General features: G+C 39.8%; 1 protein-coding gene across 2 annotated transcripts in view; it reads left to right on the top strand.

The window, feature by feature from the left end:
- JAKMIP2 (janus kinase and microtubule interacting protein 2) overlaps positions 1-17,808 on the top strand; it is a 36,848-nt gene extending 19,040 nt beyond the window's left edge. The window contains exons 13-20 of one of the 2 annotated variants that reach the window (XM_026063505.1): positions 247-345; positions 687-740; positions 1,650-1,715; positions 2,640-2,708; positions 3,747-3,824; positions 4,720-4,923; positions 6,618-6,683; positions 13,821-17,420. In XM_026063505.1, coding sequence (XP_025919290.1) covers positions 247-345; positions 687-740; positions 1,650-1,715; positions 2,640-2,708; positions 3,747-3,824; positions 4,720-4,923; positions 6,618-6,683; positions 13,821-13,841 — 657 coding nt within the window. In that variant the 3' untranslated portion in view covers positions 13,842-17,420. Of the gene's footprint in view, positions 1-246; positions 346-686; positions 741-1,649; positions 1,716-2,639; positions 2,709-3,746; positions 3,825-4,719; positions 4,924-6,617; positions 6,684-13,820 lie in introns of both variants that reach the window. The other variant, XM_026063504.1, reaches the window with a different exon arrangement.
- Positions 17,809-18,477: the final 669 nt, after the last annotated feature.

Below are 18,477 nucleotides of genomic sequence, written 5' to 3' on the forward strand. Positions count from 1 at the left end.
AAACTGCTGCAAAATAATTCACTTGGTTTTAGCATCCTATCCCACTTGATACACTGTTTGGAGAGTCTTTCTGTTTGATTTTTCCAATTGTRGTTAATGATGATGTCATTGTTTCTTGCATTTTTTTGTAATAAGAGTTTATATTTGCAAGGCACAATAAAAACAGTAGCTATGACATTTAATGAGCTCTCTACACATCTCTTTCATTCTAACATGTTCTCTGATGTCTTTTCAATTTACTTTAAGGAAAGAGAGAGACGATCCCCACCATTTAATCTCCAGATTCACCCATTCTCAGATGGTGTGAGTGCTCTACAGATCTACTGCATGAAGGAGGGAGTTAAGGTAGGTTAGTTTTGTAGCACAGCACTTCTTAACACAGCAGTGATGGATGCTGACCACATAATCCATTACATCCATCTCTGCTAGTAACTCCACCAAATTTTAAGCATTTCAACTCAGTCTAAGGTAAGCATGTGTGATGACTGATGCAATTGAATTGGACTCCTAATTCTTACCATAATCATAAACCCTGGCTCAAAGGCAGCTGGAATTTAGTGTATGACATGTTTGCATGAGATAATACAAAATGTTTGGTTGATCTCAGTATTGGTTATAGGAGGGGCAAATATTGCAGCTGTGATTAACTGTGCACCCCATGCCTTTATTTTATTCTCTCTTTGCAGGATGTCAGCATCCCAGACCTCATAAAGCAGTTAGACATCCTAGGTGATAATGGGGTAAGCAAAAGTGGGAGATGCTTTCCCTATACAAGTTGTATTGCGTGCAGTTAGCATAAGTGAATTCTATAACTACCATGGCTATTTTCTAAGGTATTTGTTGAAATTATGTAATACTAGAATCATTCATTTAAAGAGTGTTTATCTCCAGAAGTTAAGCATTTGGGAGATTTCAGTAATCAGGGAACTAGTAATGAAGTTCCAGCTTTAACCTCTCTTTTAACAGACTGGGAAGGACTCATGTCCAAACTTCAGCAAAGTGTGTGAACTAGATTGGTCATCTGAGCCAACCACATCTTTGTTAGAACTAGGATTCCTCTGCAGGCAGTTTCATAAATAGGCAAATTCTCCGTGGCTTTCTAGGTGGGCATTGCTGCCCGCTTTAGTCATCCACATGAAAGAAAACATCCTGTATGTCTGGCCAACATTAAATACGTTTTAAGAAAGTGTATAAGAAGTAAAAGCTACAGACAGTGATTGTTTCCTCACTTAATGCTGATGTTAATTAGCATTATTTTAAAAAAAGCTTAATGGAAATTCAGCTTTATAAAACCAGTATAAAGACAGACAAATGCATCTAATTTTAGTCTGCATTTCTCATAAGATGTAGTGGTATGAAAACATATAATCAGTGCACATCATGCAGAAAGGCAAAAGCAGTGCTCTTTTTAATAYGTTAACACACACTGAATATTTTGATGGGAATAGGACATCGTACACACACTACAGAGTTCCTCTTAAGCACTCTAGAGCTAATCTATTGTCTGGATAATCTGTATTCATTGACTTCTGTTATTTGTTGGTTTAATGCAGAAAGAATAAGATTTGGACTTTCTTTGAAAAATACTCTCCTCTGGGAAACTGCTGCTCTTAGGCTTATTTTTTTTTCCCCTCTCTTCCTCCTCACAGAATTTAAGAAATGAAGAGCAGGTGGCCATAATTCAGGCTTCCACTGTATTGTCCTTGGCAGAAAAGGTAAAATGTGTGCTTGCTTTTCTCATGTATTATCTAAGACCTCATCTAACTCTGGAAATTTTCTGTTCTGTGGTTTTCAATATTGTCAAACTTTCTAGTATAGGAAAATTTATACCAGGAGAGTGGTTCCCCAAATAAAGTAAACTGTACCAGCAGTAGTATTTTATAATACTGAATATCAGCCAGAGATTTTGCAAGAATAGAAATACCTTAATGTAATCACAATTCCAAACACCTTTGGTAAAGCAGCAAGAATATCGAATACAACTGGTCCAAGCTATGAAGTCAGAACAGCTGCAAATGCAAAAAGAATGTGAAATGAAACTTGCAATTGTAAACTGAATGAGAAACTGTCAGGCATTTAAGCCATAATTAGCAAATGCCTGGGATTTCTAGTCTTGAGATTTCCAAAGCTTCTGAAGAGATCTGTATGCAAAATTTCCACTGAAAATGTTTGTCTAAATTCCTTGTTTTGGAAATTAAAAAGAAAAAGGGGGCTGGTTAACACTGTTTTTTGTGACTCAAACATAACAGGCAACTATGTCAGCAAGATGACATCCAAAGATTCTACTTAGCAATTTCCCCTACGCACAGGGAACCAACATCTACACAGCTAAGCTATTTTCAGATGCTACAGCCCCACAGGCTCTTACCCACAGGATGTATATTGTCCCCTGTCCATCCAAGGAAGTGTGCTTTTCCATCTTCCAGTAATTCAATGGTGAGCCTCTGGCTTCCTCTCTATCAAGTATCACATATAGACATCACAGCTGCACCACTCACAGGAGAACAGCTTCAAGAAGGGCCCAGAGCTAGCAATAGGTAACTAAAAATAGACTGATAAGATGCTGGAGATGTCCATTTGCCACTGCCTGTGCCCCTAGAAAACACAGCAGGTTACAACTCTCATTGTCTATCCTCCAGTGGATCCAGCAGATTGAGGGAGCTGAAGCTGCTCTGCATCAGAAGATGATGGAACTGGAAAGTGATATGGTAGGGAATTTTTTCTGAATACACATTTTAGAAGCAAGCCACTGAGTGTGTTGCATTTATTTGGTGTGCCAAAAGTTCACTAAAAGAAGGTCTCTTGGCAAATTAAGTAAGCAGGCTTCATCTAAATTTTTTGTTACTAGTCTGTTTCATATGCAACAGCATAATCACAGAGAAATAGAAATAGTTATTGTCTGAAAACTTTCCCTCTTTCCATGAGGATGACTGTTTATTATTAAGCACAGAGGGCTCAACGGTTGCTCAGTGACTTTCAGACATGAAAAAGACTACRCTCTTTGCCTCATAAGATTCACAGTCTAAACGTCAGTTGTATCACATTTTATTTGATACCAGTAAGTGGGAAACTAGTGAATTCTCACTCTGTTTTCTTCCATTACGTTTTAAGGCCTTATTCTAAAGGCAAGACATTCACAGCTGAACTGAACTTCAGTAAAGTTAGTACCTTACCCTATTCTTATTCTAGTTAATGAAAATAACATAAAAGATGAAYAAGCATAATTATAAGAGTGGGTAACTGTAGTGGTTTACATTCTGTTCCTATGGTATGTCTATACTCAAGTCAGTTTTACTTAAGATAGGCTGAGAATATAAGCACAGCAGGTTTCCCCAAATAATGTGGACATGAATATGCCTTGTTCCTGTTTAGATTATTCCACTTTCATACTTCTGAAATAAGAGAAACTGAAAAAGGAGTTGTTTGTGATTCCAAAGGAGATATATTAGGAAACCACACAGAAAACCCTAAATTACAGTACTAAAATGCCAAGCAATATCACTGAAGTCAACAAAGAGATGATGGATTTAGTTCCATGTAGATCAGGTCCTACCAAAGCATACACAGCTATTTTCTCTTCCTACTTTTCTAGCTGAGTCAGATATTAATAACTCTGCAGAGTGTCAATTAAAGACCAGTCTCATAGTCCTGCCCAAGTCAGACATCTGTAGTTGATCGAATAACACTTTCCACAGCGTTTTGAGTAACTAATTCATTTTTTTTGTCCAAATGATCCTTCATTGTAGGAGCAATTTTGCAAAATAAAAGGTTATTTGGAGGAAGAATTAGACTACAGGAAGCAAGCTCTTGACCAAGCATACATGGTATGTACAAAGGAAATGCTACAGCACATACTGGCCAGCACTTTGACATGACACAGATTTCTGTAGGATCAGGAAAAGAGAGATTTTTGTATTTCCTGAGAATTTTTTTTTAAATCTGGCTTGTTTTTTCCCATTCTGCTAACTCGCTACCATGCAGTCTGCACAGCCTCAGCATGACACCTAGCCTTTTCAAAAAGGCAGGGTACTCTGAAGTCAGAAACTCTTTTGTCAGTTAGAAGCAGATGTTGTTCATTAAGGTCAGCTTGTCCAACTGGAGTCAGTGCAACCAATTGGAACTCAGATCTGGAATCTTAGATGGCCCATTTAGCACACGTCGTAGCAAGAAGACAATATGCCACAAATAGCAAGAGCTTCTGCTGTAAAACACTGCCATATCAAAGAGGACTGCACATAGGTCTGATAAGTGCATGTGCAAGTTCAGCGTGTTTCATTTGTCAGTTAATAAGAGTACTCATTGATGCAAGAGCATTGCAGTCTGATACGCTGACCTTCAATCTTTCTTCTCTTGGTTTTTAACAGAGCAGGTCAAAATTTTAGAATTGGTGAAATATTCATCTTTTTCTAATTACAATTATAAAATAGGTATGAAAATTCCATCTGGCTCCTGATCATCTCTGTAACTGTTTATAAAAAAGTCAGGGAGGGATTTCAGTGAAAATTAATATTGAAATATCATAAAAATAAAAGCCGTTTTTTTTTTTTTTGGTGAAAATACTGAACCATTTTTGAGTTCTGCTTCTCACATTTTTGCACACTTGAGCATAGGGACCACCTCTCATGCAGGTGCCTGAATCTGCCACTAACCCCCGCCCCATCCCCACAAGGGTTTATAAAATGTTTCATCTCTAATTGACTTTTGGTTTGCATTGACCAGAGGATCCAGGAGCTTGAAGCCACCTTGTACAATGCTTTGCAGCAAGAAACAGTGATAAAGTTTGGGGAACTGCTCACTGAAAAACAGCAGGAAGAGCTGAGGACAGCAGTAGAAAAACTAAGACGTCAGATGCTGAGGAAAAGCAGAGAATACGATTGCCAGATTCTTCAGGAGAGGATGGAGCTGCTCCAGCAGGCTCATCAGGTAAGACACAGGAACCAAGCACATGTGGATCTATTCAGTTTTGTTGTGTAAGAACATAAGCTGAGGTCAAACTTAGGCAAGCTCCAGGTTCATGTGAGAGCCTGGCATCTATTTTTTTGAGTTATCTTACAGATTGTGTCTTTACTGTGTGTACAACTGCACGCAATATTATTTTGTGGTGGATTATTTTGGTGTATTTTGACTCTTAAAATTTTAAACCAAATGGATTTCATCCAGAATTCTGTCTCTATGAATCCAGCTTTGTAATACAAATGGTCGCCCCTAGTTATTGGACTTGGTACAGGAGGAACTGTATGAAGGCCTCTGGCTCATGTTACATAGGAGACCCGTCTGTTTTTCCAGACACTGCTGCTCTGTCTCTCCTTAAGTGAGCAGTTGTTGTTTTATCACTGAGGTATAATACTACATTTCACATTCAAAGACCAGTGTTTGCTGCTGTGCAAGCTGTGAGGTCCCAAAGCAGAATGGCAAACAGTCACTGTATGCTAATTAATGTGACAGCTGTAAAATGAAACAAAACCTACTCACCTGTCGTTTATGGTAATAAGAGAAAGAGCTTGCATGGTGGTTAGGGTTTCTGGTACAGACATGAAGATGTAATTTTCACAGTCCTGCCTGATTCTGATTTGGAGACTTGAAACTGATCCACCTTATTTCAGGTAAGCACCCTTCTTACCAGGCCTTTGTGGAATGAAGAACTTTTTGTTTTCAGCAATGACCATTGCCTTGATAAATACTGCCAAAGGAGTTCTGGCTTCTTTGAAAAACTCTTACGCAGCCTGTATTGCAGATGGGGTTGGGAAAGGATGAGAGGCAACGAAGGGAAGAGGTAGTGTTTGAAGGCTGCCATCTGCTAGTTCTCTGATCTCCAGACAGTTAGGAAGATGGTCACAGGAATGCCATCTACTCTCCAGATGCCAGGTGCTCCAGGTGTCTCCTGGTTTGCCCCTCTGGCTTTCTGCTGTTTGCTGGCCCACAAGTTTACTCCCTGACTAAACAGAGAAAAGATACAGAGATTCATAGCTTCATTCTTCATGGTTAGTAATTCTGTCTCCTACTCTGTGGGATATTTTTTCCCAAAATGCCAAAAGTTAAATTCATGTTATATTGTTTTAATAGTACCTAGCACTGTTTAAAATACACCTTGGCAACAAATTACATCTTTCCAGCTCACAGAATCAGTATTTTCATAGTACCATATACATTTATCATTTCAGATCTAGTGATAATACTTTAATCCTCTTTCAACACATCAGACTAAAAAATCTTAATGAATCATGATATAATTCTAAAGAGTGTAACTATAATATAATAGTATTTACCTCCAGACCGTATGTTTTCCCTCTCTTTATCGCATGATTAATATAAAAGCAGAAATATGGAACAGATCCTCTATTGATATAAATAAGAACAGCTCTGACTTCAGTTTAATTTCCATCATTTGAGGATGCAGTCAAATATATGCAACAGCATATTTGAGCAGTGGTACATGAGGTAAAGCTGGGATTAGGGAGGGCTCGTGGATGGACCGATGATAGTGCACAAGATGATCCCTGCCAAAGAAATGGATCTGTTCAAGTCTAGGCTATTAGCACTTGGGACACTGAGTTACTTTTTCAGTGGAGCAAGCCTACTAAGAACTTGGTCTAGATGTTTTCTTTTCTAATTTCCAGAGGATCCGAGATTTAGAAGATAAAACCGACATCCAAAAGAGACAAATCAAGGATCTGGAGGAAAAGGTTAGTTCTGTTATGTTTCTGAAGCAAACTGATCAATTTTTTTGAGAGTCATGACCTAATTTTCTTGAACTACATGTCCTTTTTGTTTAGCTGGATCAGTTGGACCCTGTTAGTGTCTTTCTACTGTGCTTTCTTTTCAGTTTGTGACTTTCATTATATCTAGACTTTAATCTTAGAGTCCCCTCCACAAAAACTATGTTTCATTTTAGGAAATAAATGATTACATGAGGAACACTTTTGATTACATTGAATGATATTGGACCAAATGATGAAGCCTTTACATGGTTGTTATATGCTGTCTTGATAGACAATGCTTCTATTAAAGCCAAGGTGAGGCTAGCAAGCAGGAAGGACCAAATGAAACTGAGTGAAGATTTGAAGACTGCCCTTACTTGGCAGGACTGAGGAACTCAGGTTCCGATGCTGTCCTCTGTATTGAAGCTTGCAATTGATTATGCAGTTTGAGTACAGTCCAAAATCTTGCCTATAAATGGAACTATCCAAGAATTATATACATATATACATACATCCATACAGATACATACATATATATGTATGTATTTTTATACTTACTTTATGCAGAGCTGGGCTGTATTTTTTTTGGAGAGTAAGGTCTGCTCTATCACGTAAAGTTTTTATAATTTTAGATAGGYTAGGTAGCATTGTTGGGAAAAAAAAATCACAGCATGGGTCCAAAATAAAACATTAGCATCCTTTCTAGAAATACCAGACTTCCACTGCTGGTATAAGATGCATTGCCAGTGTGCGCTTTGCCAGTATAGTTATATGTGTAGATATCTATGTACATATATAATATGAAATACTGACTATATTAATACAATGACAGTAACGCTAATGAGTCCTTTGAGTTAGTAGATATGTTCCTACAGTGAAACATGTGGGCTTAATCTAAAACTTGGTACGCRTCTTCCTTTCCACTTTTCTGCCAAAATTCTAGTATTGCTAGGACTCAGTGTCTTTCTCTCTAATATATATTAAGTTGGAAATACGTGAGGTCATAATGTGTGATGAAAATCAGAAACAAACTAAAATTTATGCCATAATAATGAAGATCTGGAATATGAGACTTTTTATTGTCAATTTTAAAAAGAGCTTTCAACTCACAAAAACTTACATCCCAGAAGAAGATGCATTCATGATTAAAATGAAGCATCCAAAAATTGATTATTCAATGTTTAATGTTAGGGTTTGACATTATGCATTATTCCCGGGCTATTTCCAGCATGGATTACAGGCAATGTTTTTGAATCCACTTAAAAACTGTCCCATGCTATGTTTGTTATCCAGTTTTGTGACTTTGAGCAACCCATCATGGTTCAGTGACAAATACACCTCAGGCTTTCAAAATGGTGCTGACTGTAATTCATCACCAAAATTAATGCAAAAATGGAATTTGTTTGTTTTCTAAATGCGGAGGTGATTTGGCACTTACAGGAGCAACTAGGGAAATATAGTGTTCTCTGAATACATAATGATTTGAATTGTCCTGCAGAGTACAAAAAGAACTAATCCTGATGCTTACAACACTGTGACATCTTGTTTTTACACTGTCTTCTTTTTCTTCTGCAGTTTCTATTTCTATTCTTGTTCTTCTCTCTTGCCTTTATTCTTTGGCCTTGATGTCAATGTGCCTCTTGGAAAGGTAAGATTGCTTCATTTATTTCCTTGAGGCTAGTGCTTCTTGCACAGACCTGAGGATCAGATCCTTGTGTGTTATACTATATATATCTGGAGAATTCAGCAGATCAGTGTCAATTTGCTGCAGTTCACAATGGATGGTGGTCACTGCTGAGCTTACACAGGAGTTACAGTCAGACCAATGCTATCCAACATACTTATAAGTGAATTGACAAAGTTTTCTGATGATCCTAAGCTATTCAGAATGGTAAAAATAAAAGCCAACTAGAATTTCCCAGTATCAAGCAGTCAAGAAAATTGCAGATGAAATTCAGTATTGATRTTTGCAAAGTGATACAGCTGGGAAAAAGTTTTAAATCTCGAATTTGTACACATCATGATGGGCTCTGAAYTGACTGCTACCTCTCAGATCAGGAGGTTATAATAAATAAAGCTATGAAAACATCAGCTCAGTGCTCAGAACTAGGAAAAGTACAAAGAAGGGCAAGAAAGGGTGATCAGCTGCTGAGGGAAAGAGAGCGGCACCTCAGGCTCAGAAAGAGAAACACTATTAAAGGGAGGTGTGGGAGAGGTCTGGAAAATTCACCAGGGGCATAGAATGGCTGAACAGGTTGCTATTGTTCACTGTCTCCTCCAGCACAAGCAATTATCGTGTAATAACTTTGAAACAAACAAAAAGTGGTAGCTAATGATGTAGTATTTAGAGAAGTCTTGGCTACAGCATGCTTAGCAGCTGGAAGTTCAGAGTTCAAAAAAGCAATGGAAAGATGGGGAAATAAATCAGGCAGCTATGATGTGCTTGGCCTTATATTTTTCCTTCCATGCCTGGCCACTTTCAGAGCCAGGATGCTGGACTAAGTGGATCTTTTATCTGACCCAGTATAAATGCAGTAGAACATGTCCTTGAGTCTTTAAATACAACATTATCCAGGCTGTGTAATGACAGATCAGAATTTTCTGATTAGGGGACAGACCCATAGTATTAAATTTCTCACTATAACTCTCGGTCCTATGGGCTATGTCAATAAATAAACTTTTCTGCACTGCCCTTGAGACAAGCTGAGAATGAAGCGCTGTGTGTGGAAGATGTTTTACCGTGCCCTTCCACCATTTGTACTAGCTTAGCACTTGCTTCCAGGTGCAACTCAAGATATTGGTCATAGTTAAGTGTCATAGGTCCTTTTTTTTTTTAAATTAAAAAATTTTAATTAAAAAAAAAAAGCCCCCTACTTTGTGCTTCATTTCAGCTAGATCAAGTGTTTTTTCCTGCAGTTTTGTGTTGATGGAGAGACAGCTTTTAATTAGCTATAGCAACTGGAATCCACTGCTTCCTGGGCTGGACAGACCTCAAAATGGTTGTTTTCATGGGCTTAGCCAGCATTATATGCAGAGGGTGGACTGAATGGGGAATGAACCAAAGGAAAGAAGTGTATATGTGTGTGGGGGGGGGTTGACAGATCAGTGATCATGGCTCTTGTAAACAGTTGCCAATCTCATTATAGATTTGCCACTATTTAAAACATACTGCCTTGATCCAATGAACGTTATTTTAAAGAGGTTAAGTTATGGCTGCACACTCACTAATAAAGTTTCTGCAGCAGCTTTCTGGGACTGATGACACAGCACAGTAATTGGAAGTTATTTTGAGTGGCCATAACTAGTGAAAATTAATTTTACAGTTTTCTGCTCACTCATGGTGGAAAAATYAGAAGATTTTCTGAAACAGACAGGTTAAGTATAGGCTAATTTTAAGAAGCCAAAATTGTCAAAGTACATAGTATGAACTGATAGTGACAGTTGCAAGAATCTGTTTCTATKAGTTCTCCCCATCTGCTTATACTGTTGTCCTTTTTTCAACGGTGCAGTTTCAGAATTTTTAAGAAGCTCATACACCCTAGTTTTGCCAGTGCTAATATTGGCTATGGTGGAAGAAATAATAAGAACCCCAAAATCTTGACCCCCAGTTCTTTGAAAACGTACCTTGTAAGATATCCCTTGCTCAGTTTAGGTCACCTTGATTAAAAATGCATTCATGACATTAAACTACGAAACAGTCTTTCCTAATCCCATCTCTTTTAAGATGGAGCCCAGTAGAGTCTTTGCAGGTAGAGCATGCATGCTGGGAGCATGCAAATTACAATTTTCTTCAACACTAGAATTCATCAGGAAATGTCTTCCTGATGTTTTATTGTTTTTAGTTTTGAAAAAAAATATTTTTTTCAAAGGTTAAAAAACCCCCTCAGTGTGTGGTAAATGCCAAAAAGRTCCATAAATATAGATAAAAATAATTTATGCTAATAAATATGATATTTTTCATTAGAAAATGAAAAGGTGATATGCATGAAAACTTTCATCCACCTGTAATTGGACTTAAAATAGAAAAAACCCTAGTTCCAGGGCAAAATGGTCAATGTATACTTCATGAGACTATATGTATGTTTTTGGTATGCCAGTGAGGAAGAGGAACGAAGGGAACCTAGGAGCTACAGATATAACATGGATGAATCACTTGGGCTGGCTTTTCAGGAATTGCAGATATATACTACTATCTTTTGAAGTAAGCACTTCCAAAAATAGAGAAATCCCTACCMTTTTGAGATAAGAATTCCAGCAGTGCTGCTTAATTCTTTGTCTTGGAGCCTGTGAAAATACCTAAAGTGCCCTGAAACATTTAAGTGTCTGCATGCCAAGAAAAAAAAATCTTCAGTGGGTATTTGTGTGCATCGATTCCACAGTGACTTTCATATTGCTGTCTTAACAACCTTGTAATTATTTCAGCAATGTATTCAAAGGCAGACTGAATCCTTTCTTGCAAAGGAGCCATCCCTTCCCTCTGCTCAAAGCAGGAGGGAGAAAAACAGACATATACAAGGAGAAAAATCAAGAACATAAAAAAAAAAMCCAAAAACTCCACTTTGCTGATTTCATTTATGCCCTTTTGGCCTATTTTGAAGGCAGGTTTTGTCTGGTTGGAGAAAGCTGATGAGGGGTTTATGTCAGAACTCTRCGTTCCTCCTAAGCATCAAGCAGATGATTATTATTTGCATGCAGTGATTCTTCCACCTGCAGGTGGCTGCTGGGTCACATCTCTAGCACAAGCTTTCAGCTCATTCGATGCATTAGGTTGACTCCTCATTTGTGCATTCATTCAGCAGGACTAATAGTCAAAGGAAACTAAATCATTTTTCTGTCCACTCTAGGACTGGCTGGACTATAATAGCTCCAATGGAAACAGAGCAGCATTGAGGCCGATTTCATTGCTGGGGTCATTAGGACCGTGTCACTGAGACAGGACTTCACTCACCTTCCCCACACACATCTCCTTCACCAAGTTTTCTGCTTGTTTTAAACAACACCTGAGGTTTAGCAGGTGTAAATCCCTTTGGTGTAACTTCATGGAGACGAGGAAAGCTGCTCTATCTACAGCACCATTATGAGAAGAATTTCACTCATGGGATTTACTGTTGCTCTGCAGAGGTTGGCCCAGGAAGCCTAGGAGGGTCTAGTTCACAAGACCCTTGTGTCTCTACTCCCACAGAGAGGATGAAAAGCATCAGAGCGCAGTGAAGTGTAGTTTACAGGCCTGGAGACCCTGCTGGTGCGTTCTGCCATTTTTAGGATCACCCAGCAGATGAATGAAGCCCTTCTCATCATTTAGGGGCTCATTCTTTTGCTGTTTTCAACCTCTGCTTGCATATTTTGCTATGTCAGGTAGGAAACAAGAAGATGGATTTCTGTAGGCTGAAAGGCAGAGGAAATAGCCATGCCAGTGATGCAGATGTAGTGATGTAGAGAGTGGCAAATCGACTGTGAGAATGGAAAAACCTTAAGGGGGAATATGAACTTAGTGCTTTTCCAGAGGACCTGCATTGCTGTGAACTCACTTGCACTGTTAAGATAGCTGCAGCAGACACAGCATCACAGCAAGCCTCATGTCTGCAGAATGTTTTACCAAGGCACATCACTCTACCAGTGYAAAACACCAAATATTGTAATCTGCCTATCAATTCCTCAAAAGCAATATGATAACATAGGCAGCTGTTAGCTGCTCTTCCTCTGTCTGGTCCCAGGCTTCACTCACTCCATTGAGCTCCATGAGATCCTTCTCTCTCAAGTCCCGAGGGGAAGGCTCAAGACAGAAGCAGGTTGGGAATGGCATTGGCAAGATTGAGAGAAATTTTAGCAAAGTCGTATTTTTCTGAGGCTGGAATACACAGAATCAGAGGGAATAACTAAACAAGTTTGTTTTGTTTCCCAATCTCTTTAAAATCCAACTGCATCCCTAGGTGACTTTGACATTTGAAGTAACACGGCAGRGATGAGCATGGCATGGGGAGTGTGCCATCAACATTTCTGCTTCTTAGAACTACTGACGGTGTATATCATCAGGGAGATTTTTGAAAAATTGCTTTAGTTCCTCTGGACGCCAGTTTACTTTGCTAGCCTTATCATGAGAGACTTCAAATAGTTCMCTTGATGAAACAAAATAAACACAGTGCATCTTTGAAATGCATCTAGGGAACCATTTGATGACAAAAAGTCTTTGTTTTTGTTCATCCCTTGTTGCAATTTATCCTTTCCCAACCTTTTATTTAGCTGAGGGCAAGCCATGATGCAATCACAGATGATGCTTTCTGGCTTCTTTCTCTCACAGGGTTGGTACAGCACTCGCTGCTATGATTTTCAGATAAGGAAGGACAAGCATTTGAAACAAGGAAAGAGTGGGTGAATGAAACCATATACAAAAAAATTTAGCATCCATACCAGAACTCTCTAGTTCCTGTTTATATGGGATTTTCCTATTTGAGGGTTTTTTTCTGTACTTGTGTGTATCCATGTTCATGWAAACACTTATCTGTGATCACATAGGGAAATCTGGTTTGCATGTATTTTGCACTCAGTAAAATTTATCATGTAGACTTGAATGGTGAGAGAGCAGAGAAAAAATATGCCATATTTTTTTCCAGATTTCAAACCCCCAAACCTAAAATTCTTTTCTATACACAGGAAAGGCTTCCTCAGAAGGGGACCAGCCTGCGCTTGCCTCATTGTTGCATTGATGAAAGTTCTGGGGTTGGCCTGAAACCACAAGCATGTCACCTGCTGTCATGTCTCCTGTCACGGGTGAATTTTAGGCAGCTTCTTGAAACTGACAGTTTTCCATGGGCCAATGCATAAATATTCATCTGCAAATACCGGTGGGAAATTTCATGGACCAGAGGGATGTATCTTGCAGTGTTCAAATGGAGAGGCCTGGTTTGTGTTTAAATTCATAACTAATTCCTTGCCAAAATACCCAGAATTTTCACAAATGCCTTTCACACAGCCAAACAGGAACAGTCTGTCCAGTTAGCTGATATGTATAAGAACAGATCTCTTCAGTTGTCTGATTGATAGACTTCATCCTGTCAGCTGGATAGGCAGGTAGAGGAACTTATCAATTATCTGATATAGATGTTCTTCTTCTTTTATTTTTAGAGTGCCAGACCACACAGATAAGTCCTTAGAAAGGCAAATGCTTCCAGCTCCCCCCCCGATGAAGAGAACATTGTTTACACCTATTTAAAAAAAAAAACCACAAATGAACCACCTGTAGCCAAGACTGCAACCACCTTATATTTTAAAGCCATCACTCAAGATTTGTTAATTGACAGTTCCTGTCTAACGCTATGATATATGCTGCATTTAATGAAATTCTATATGTCAAAATTAAAAAATGGGGAAGAAAAATAAACGGTGAACGTACATCACTTAGGAAAAACTTAAAGGGAACAGCGAGGAACCACTTTCAGCTGATCAAGTCAAAGTGTGTCTTGGGCATGGAACCAAAGTTACAACAGAAAAATCTATCCCTGCTGTGCAGGGCGATCATTTTAAATGTAACACTGTCCTCCCACGAACAGATCAAAAATAACAGGACAGAGCAGGAGAAACACTTTATGGACTGTGAGGAGGTACTGACCATAAAATGCTCAGTTTCAATAGTCTGGCTTTCTTACTACAGGGACTCTTTCTCTCTTTTGGTTTTACACTCAGGAACAATGACAGCTGCAACGTGGGGGGAAAAAAGACAAAAAAAATGCATTCTGGTTTATGGCGTGACAGGCAGGACTGGGCACCGTGATTTGTGTTTGAGACCGTACTGGAGCACCACTCCACGTGTCAAAGGAAGGGAAGAAGCAGGTGTCTGGCATAAGGAGGATTTTGACAGAGCTGTAGCCTTATCTCTCTTCGCACACCCTCCATGAAGACCAGCCTGTCCATTGTCAGACACTTTCCATACTCTTTAAAGACTGCTGTAGAGGTAATAATGACCACACTTGGTTTCACTGTTTGAATAATCTACTGAGGATCACTGGACTGGGCCTGCAGAGTGGCTTCTGAGAAAGAAAAAAATGTGTTGGAGGGCAAGAGGAAAAAAAACAAAACCTAACCCCAGTGCCCATATGATCTGATCCACAAAGCATCAGCTTCCAAATATTTTGTCTCAACTTGGACGCTACTGAACATAGGAACGCTTCTAAATGTTTTGGTTTGGCTTGTCAAACTGATTTTGTTAGCTGGCTTACTAACCAATGACACTTAAACCAAAAATGGGGGAAAACTGTGTGAAATTCATCCTCAAGCGTGAATATGTATCACTACTCTGTTTAGACTTTTCCACCATTAAGAGTAACCAGAAGTAGTTTGCATTTCAAAGCATTGCTCACGTCTCTAGCCTGGGACTCAGTCTGACGCAAGGAAGCAGAGCGCCGTCACAGCTGCAGCCTGATCACAGTCAGGAAGAAACAAACCTCAAGGAGTGTCAACACCTGCAACAAACCTGAGAAAAGAAGTTCCTACATCTGCTGGGAGCAAACCAGCTGCATTCAGCTTCCCTTTTCTTCCCAATGTGCTGTATGAGCTAGGCAAGATGTTGCACTCATCTGCGTCTCTGTTTTCATTTCCCTGGAAATGGAGTCTTGTCTGTTTAAACTTCAGGTTCCTGTTGTTTGAGCTGTGTCTTGCACAATGGGGCCTTAATTTTGTCTGGGATTGAAATGGACTTTATTGGAGGATAGAAAACTAAGGGCCAGAGTACAGCCTGTGCATTACTTAAACCTTCAGGACAGGGCTCACAGGTACCAACAGCTTATGCACACAGACCTTGCATATCAGAAGCTTTAAGAGCGCTTTACAGAATCTCTTCTGTTTGCTTGTTTATTTTTACAGATGAAGCAACTGAGGCACAAGCAGTAAAGTAACTTGCCACAATGACTCAGCAGGTCAAAGGCAGTTCCTGGACCATAGCAGGGATGAAGTTCGTCTAATATAGGGGTTCCTCTCCCTCACAGGTATTTTTTGGCCAGAATAGCTTTTAATCATTAATGTCGAGTCACCCAAGTGGATTGCAGTGCTGGGCTCTGTTTCTCCACAGWGCTCTGACATCCCCATTTCTTGCATGCCAGGAGGTTGTGCTGAGCCTTGCATTGAAGTTTAGAAGCTATTAGGAAATGTTTTTTTTCTCTCCTTAAAATTAATTTAAATTACAAAATGACTGCAACTTCTAGAAGCAGTCTGTTTTACCAAGGGGTTTATTGCCTTCTGCACCAGCTGTGAGTTATGTTAAATGAATGCAAGCCCACTGCATGCTCTTCGTTCAAATTCTCTCCCTCCCCACTCTGTGCATAAGGTTGGCCCAGACCTACCACAGGTGCTTTCCAAGGGTGCTGCTAGCAGTTCAGCCCTGAAGCTTTGCAGTCAGGCCCTTTGCGAGTCTCCCCACATACCTGTAACATGTTCAGATCACTAAGCAACTTCTGCAAAAAAGTAATATCTGTTCCAGGCAATCATAGAGAAGGTTCATGGCATAGATAAAAGTGTCTAATTTCAGGACACACCTGACTGGTTTTGTGGCAGACTTCATCAGTTAGGCCCTCTGAACTGTGCTGAGCACATCTTCCTCTCATTTCTCTTTTTTGCCCTATTTCTCCTCCTTTACTCTTATATATACACATAGTCCTACCTATGCATGCAGGTGCTCCATTTCCAAGGGCTCCAAGGGTGGCAGACAATTCACAGCTTACCTTGGTGTGACTTGTAAATGGTCTACAAACTTTTAAAGACTGCTGGATTTCCTCTGGAGATCTCAACAGCATCTGCTTTACTCTCCCTGCAGCATAACACAAGCCATGCCTAAAACACACTTGCTGATGTGACTAATACAAACCTTCTACTGTCAGCTAGATCAAAATGAGTTTGATGTTTGTGGGTGTATATATATATATACATATATATATATCCCTATTGTATATAGTAAATCACTGCTATAGTGTATGAAAGTGTACTTCCAATCTAGGTATGAGGAACTGAACCTAGAATTGCTTAGCCGCCCCGACTGGTACACTCCTCATTAGTTTAGTTTTACATCTCATGGGCATCTAGGTTTTGGTTCTGGTTTTTGGGCTTCTTTTTTAACTGTTCCCTGTCCGGAAGCTGTTTATCCAGGGCTTTCTGTTGTTCCTGACATTCAGTGATGCAAAGTATTGAGAATCCTCCCTCAAATTAGCCACYGCAGCCAGCCTCCCCTCCCCAAAACCAACCAGCAAGAAAGATCAATTTGTCCCAGCTTTTGAGGACTGCAGCATAGCCCTGGCTTCCTCCACTCCCTCTGCCCTAGACTGCAGCAGGAGCACGGTGCTCCAGGCTGCTGGTACCGTCGAAGCAGTAGATGAGGCACGTACATGGAGCAGGTCGGCTTGAACAAAATTGGACTTGCCACTTTTTCTCCACTGACCAAGGAGACTTGGTCAGTGGGTCAGACCTCCTAATTTAAGTACTTCAGATGAAGGCCTAGTTAGGGGAGATGAATTTAGGCAGTAGGCTTAGCAAAAGGAAAAAAAGGCCTTCTTGCAGTATTATAAGCCCCATCTGCTCTTATTGACATGCCTTGGGGACGCAGCACTAAGGTTTTTCTTCTTTTTGTACACGTGCTGTATTTGCAGCGCCCAGCCTCAGTGGGAAGATCCTCTGAACCACCGGAGCAGTCACTTCCATGGCATCCCCTGGGGACCGACCAGGCCAGCTTCCCGCCCCGCTGGGCAGCTGCAAATACAGCCACACACTTGCTGGTGGCCCAAAGGCTTCCTTGTTTTTTCCCTGTCCTTCCTCACATCAGCACCTGTGTGTTTTTTATTTATATATACATATATATATGTGTGTGTGTGTGTAAATATACATACATACATATATATATTTTGTTGTTGTTGTTGTTCCCAAATTTTTTGGTGTGTATTCCAGAAGAGAATTGTAAATGACTTGGCAGAATGACCCTTTGATAAACACTGGACATGTATCTGTACTATATGTATTAACGTGTAGAAGAGAATCCTTATTGTATGTAAAGTTTTATGAATGGTTATTTTTTAATTTATGTATTTAATATAGGATTCAATGACCTCTGGTGTTTTAGTTTGTATAAAAAATAAAACAGCAACCTTTTTAAAAAAAAATCTCACTTTACATTCACAGAGATATTCAGTGTCTGTCTGGAATCTGTTTATGGGTGTCACGTTGAAGCTGAGCAGTTCAGACCATTGAGGCACATCTTCCTTGCCCGCTTGCTCCCTCTGACATGCTTTCAACCCATGGAGAGGAAGACTGGAGAGGCTGGGCCATAATATAGCATATTCCTGGGTCATAATTCTGTAAAAAAAAAAAAAGGCTTTGCATCAGTCTGTCCTTCAGTGGGCATCCTGAGGTAATTAGTTGATAAGGGAAGGCAGTTCAATTTTTCCAGGATGGGCCCAAATCTGAATTTATTGGCTTTTTGATAGGCCTGCCCACCAAAAACAAACAAACAAAAACAAAAAAATCCCTTTTTTTCCCAGGTGTTGGGGGAGAAGGCTGTATCTGTATTTGTTGGGGGGGGGCCTTATTAAGATGTAGACACTTGCTCCAATTTTTGAAAAAAAGGACCTCGTAATCTCTTTACTCAGCGTACTCGGTCACCTAACGCTCTCCAGCGCTGGCRCTTGCCTCTGGACACCTCTCCTCGCGTGGACGAGGGTCGGGCTCCGTTAATGCTGCTGAGACGCTGCATGAGCACAGCCACAGCACCTGCGGGCTGATAGCCTGCGCACAAACCTCACTTGTT

Source organism: Apteryx rowi, unplaced genomic scaffold (genome assembly GCF_003343035.1).
Source record: "Apteryx rowi isolate R43461 unplaced genomic scaffold, aptRow1 scaffold_2, whole genome shotgun sequence".
NCBI lineage: Eukaryota > Metazoa > Chordata > Aves > Apterygiformes > Apterygidae > Apteryx > Apteryx rowi.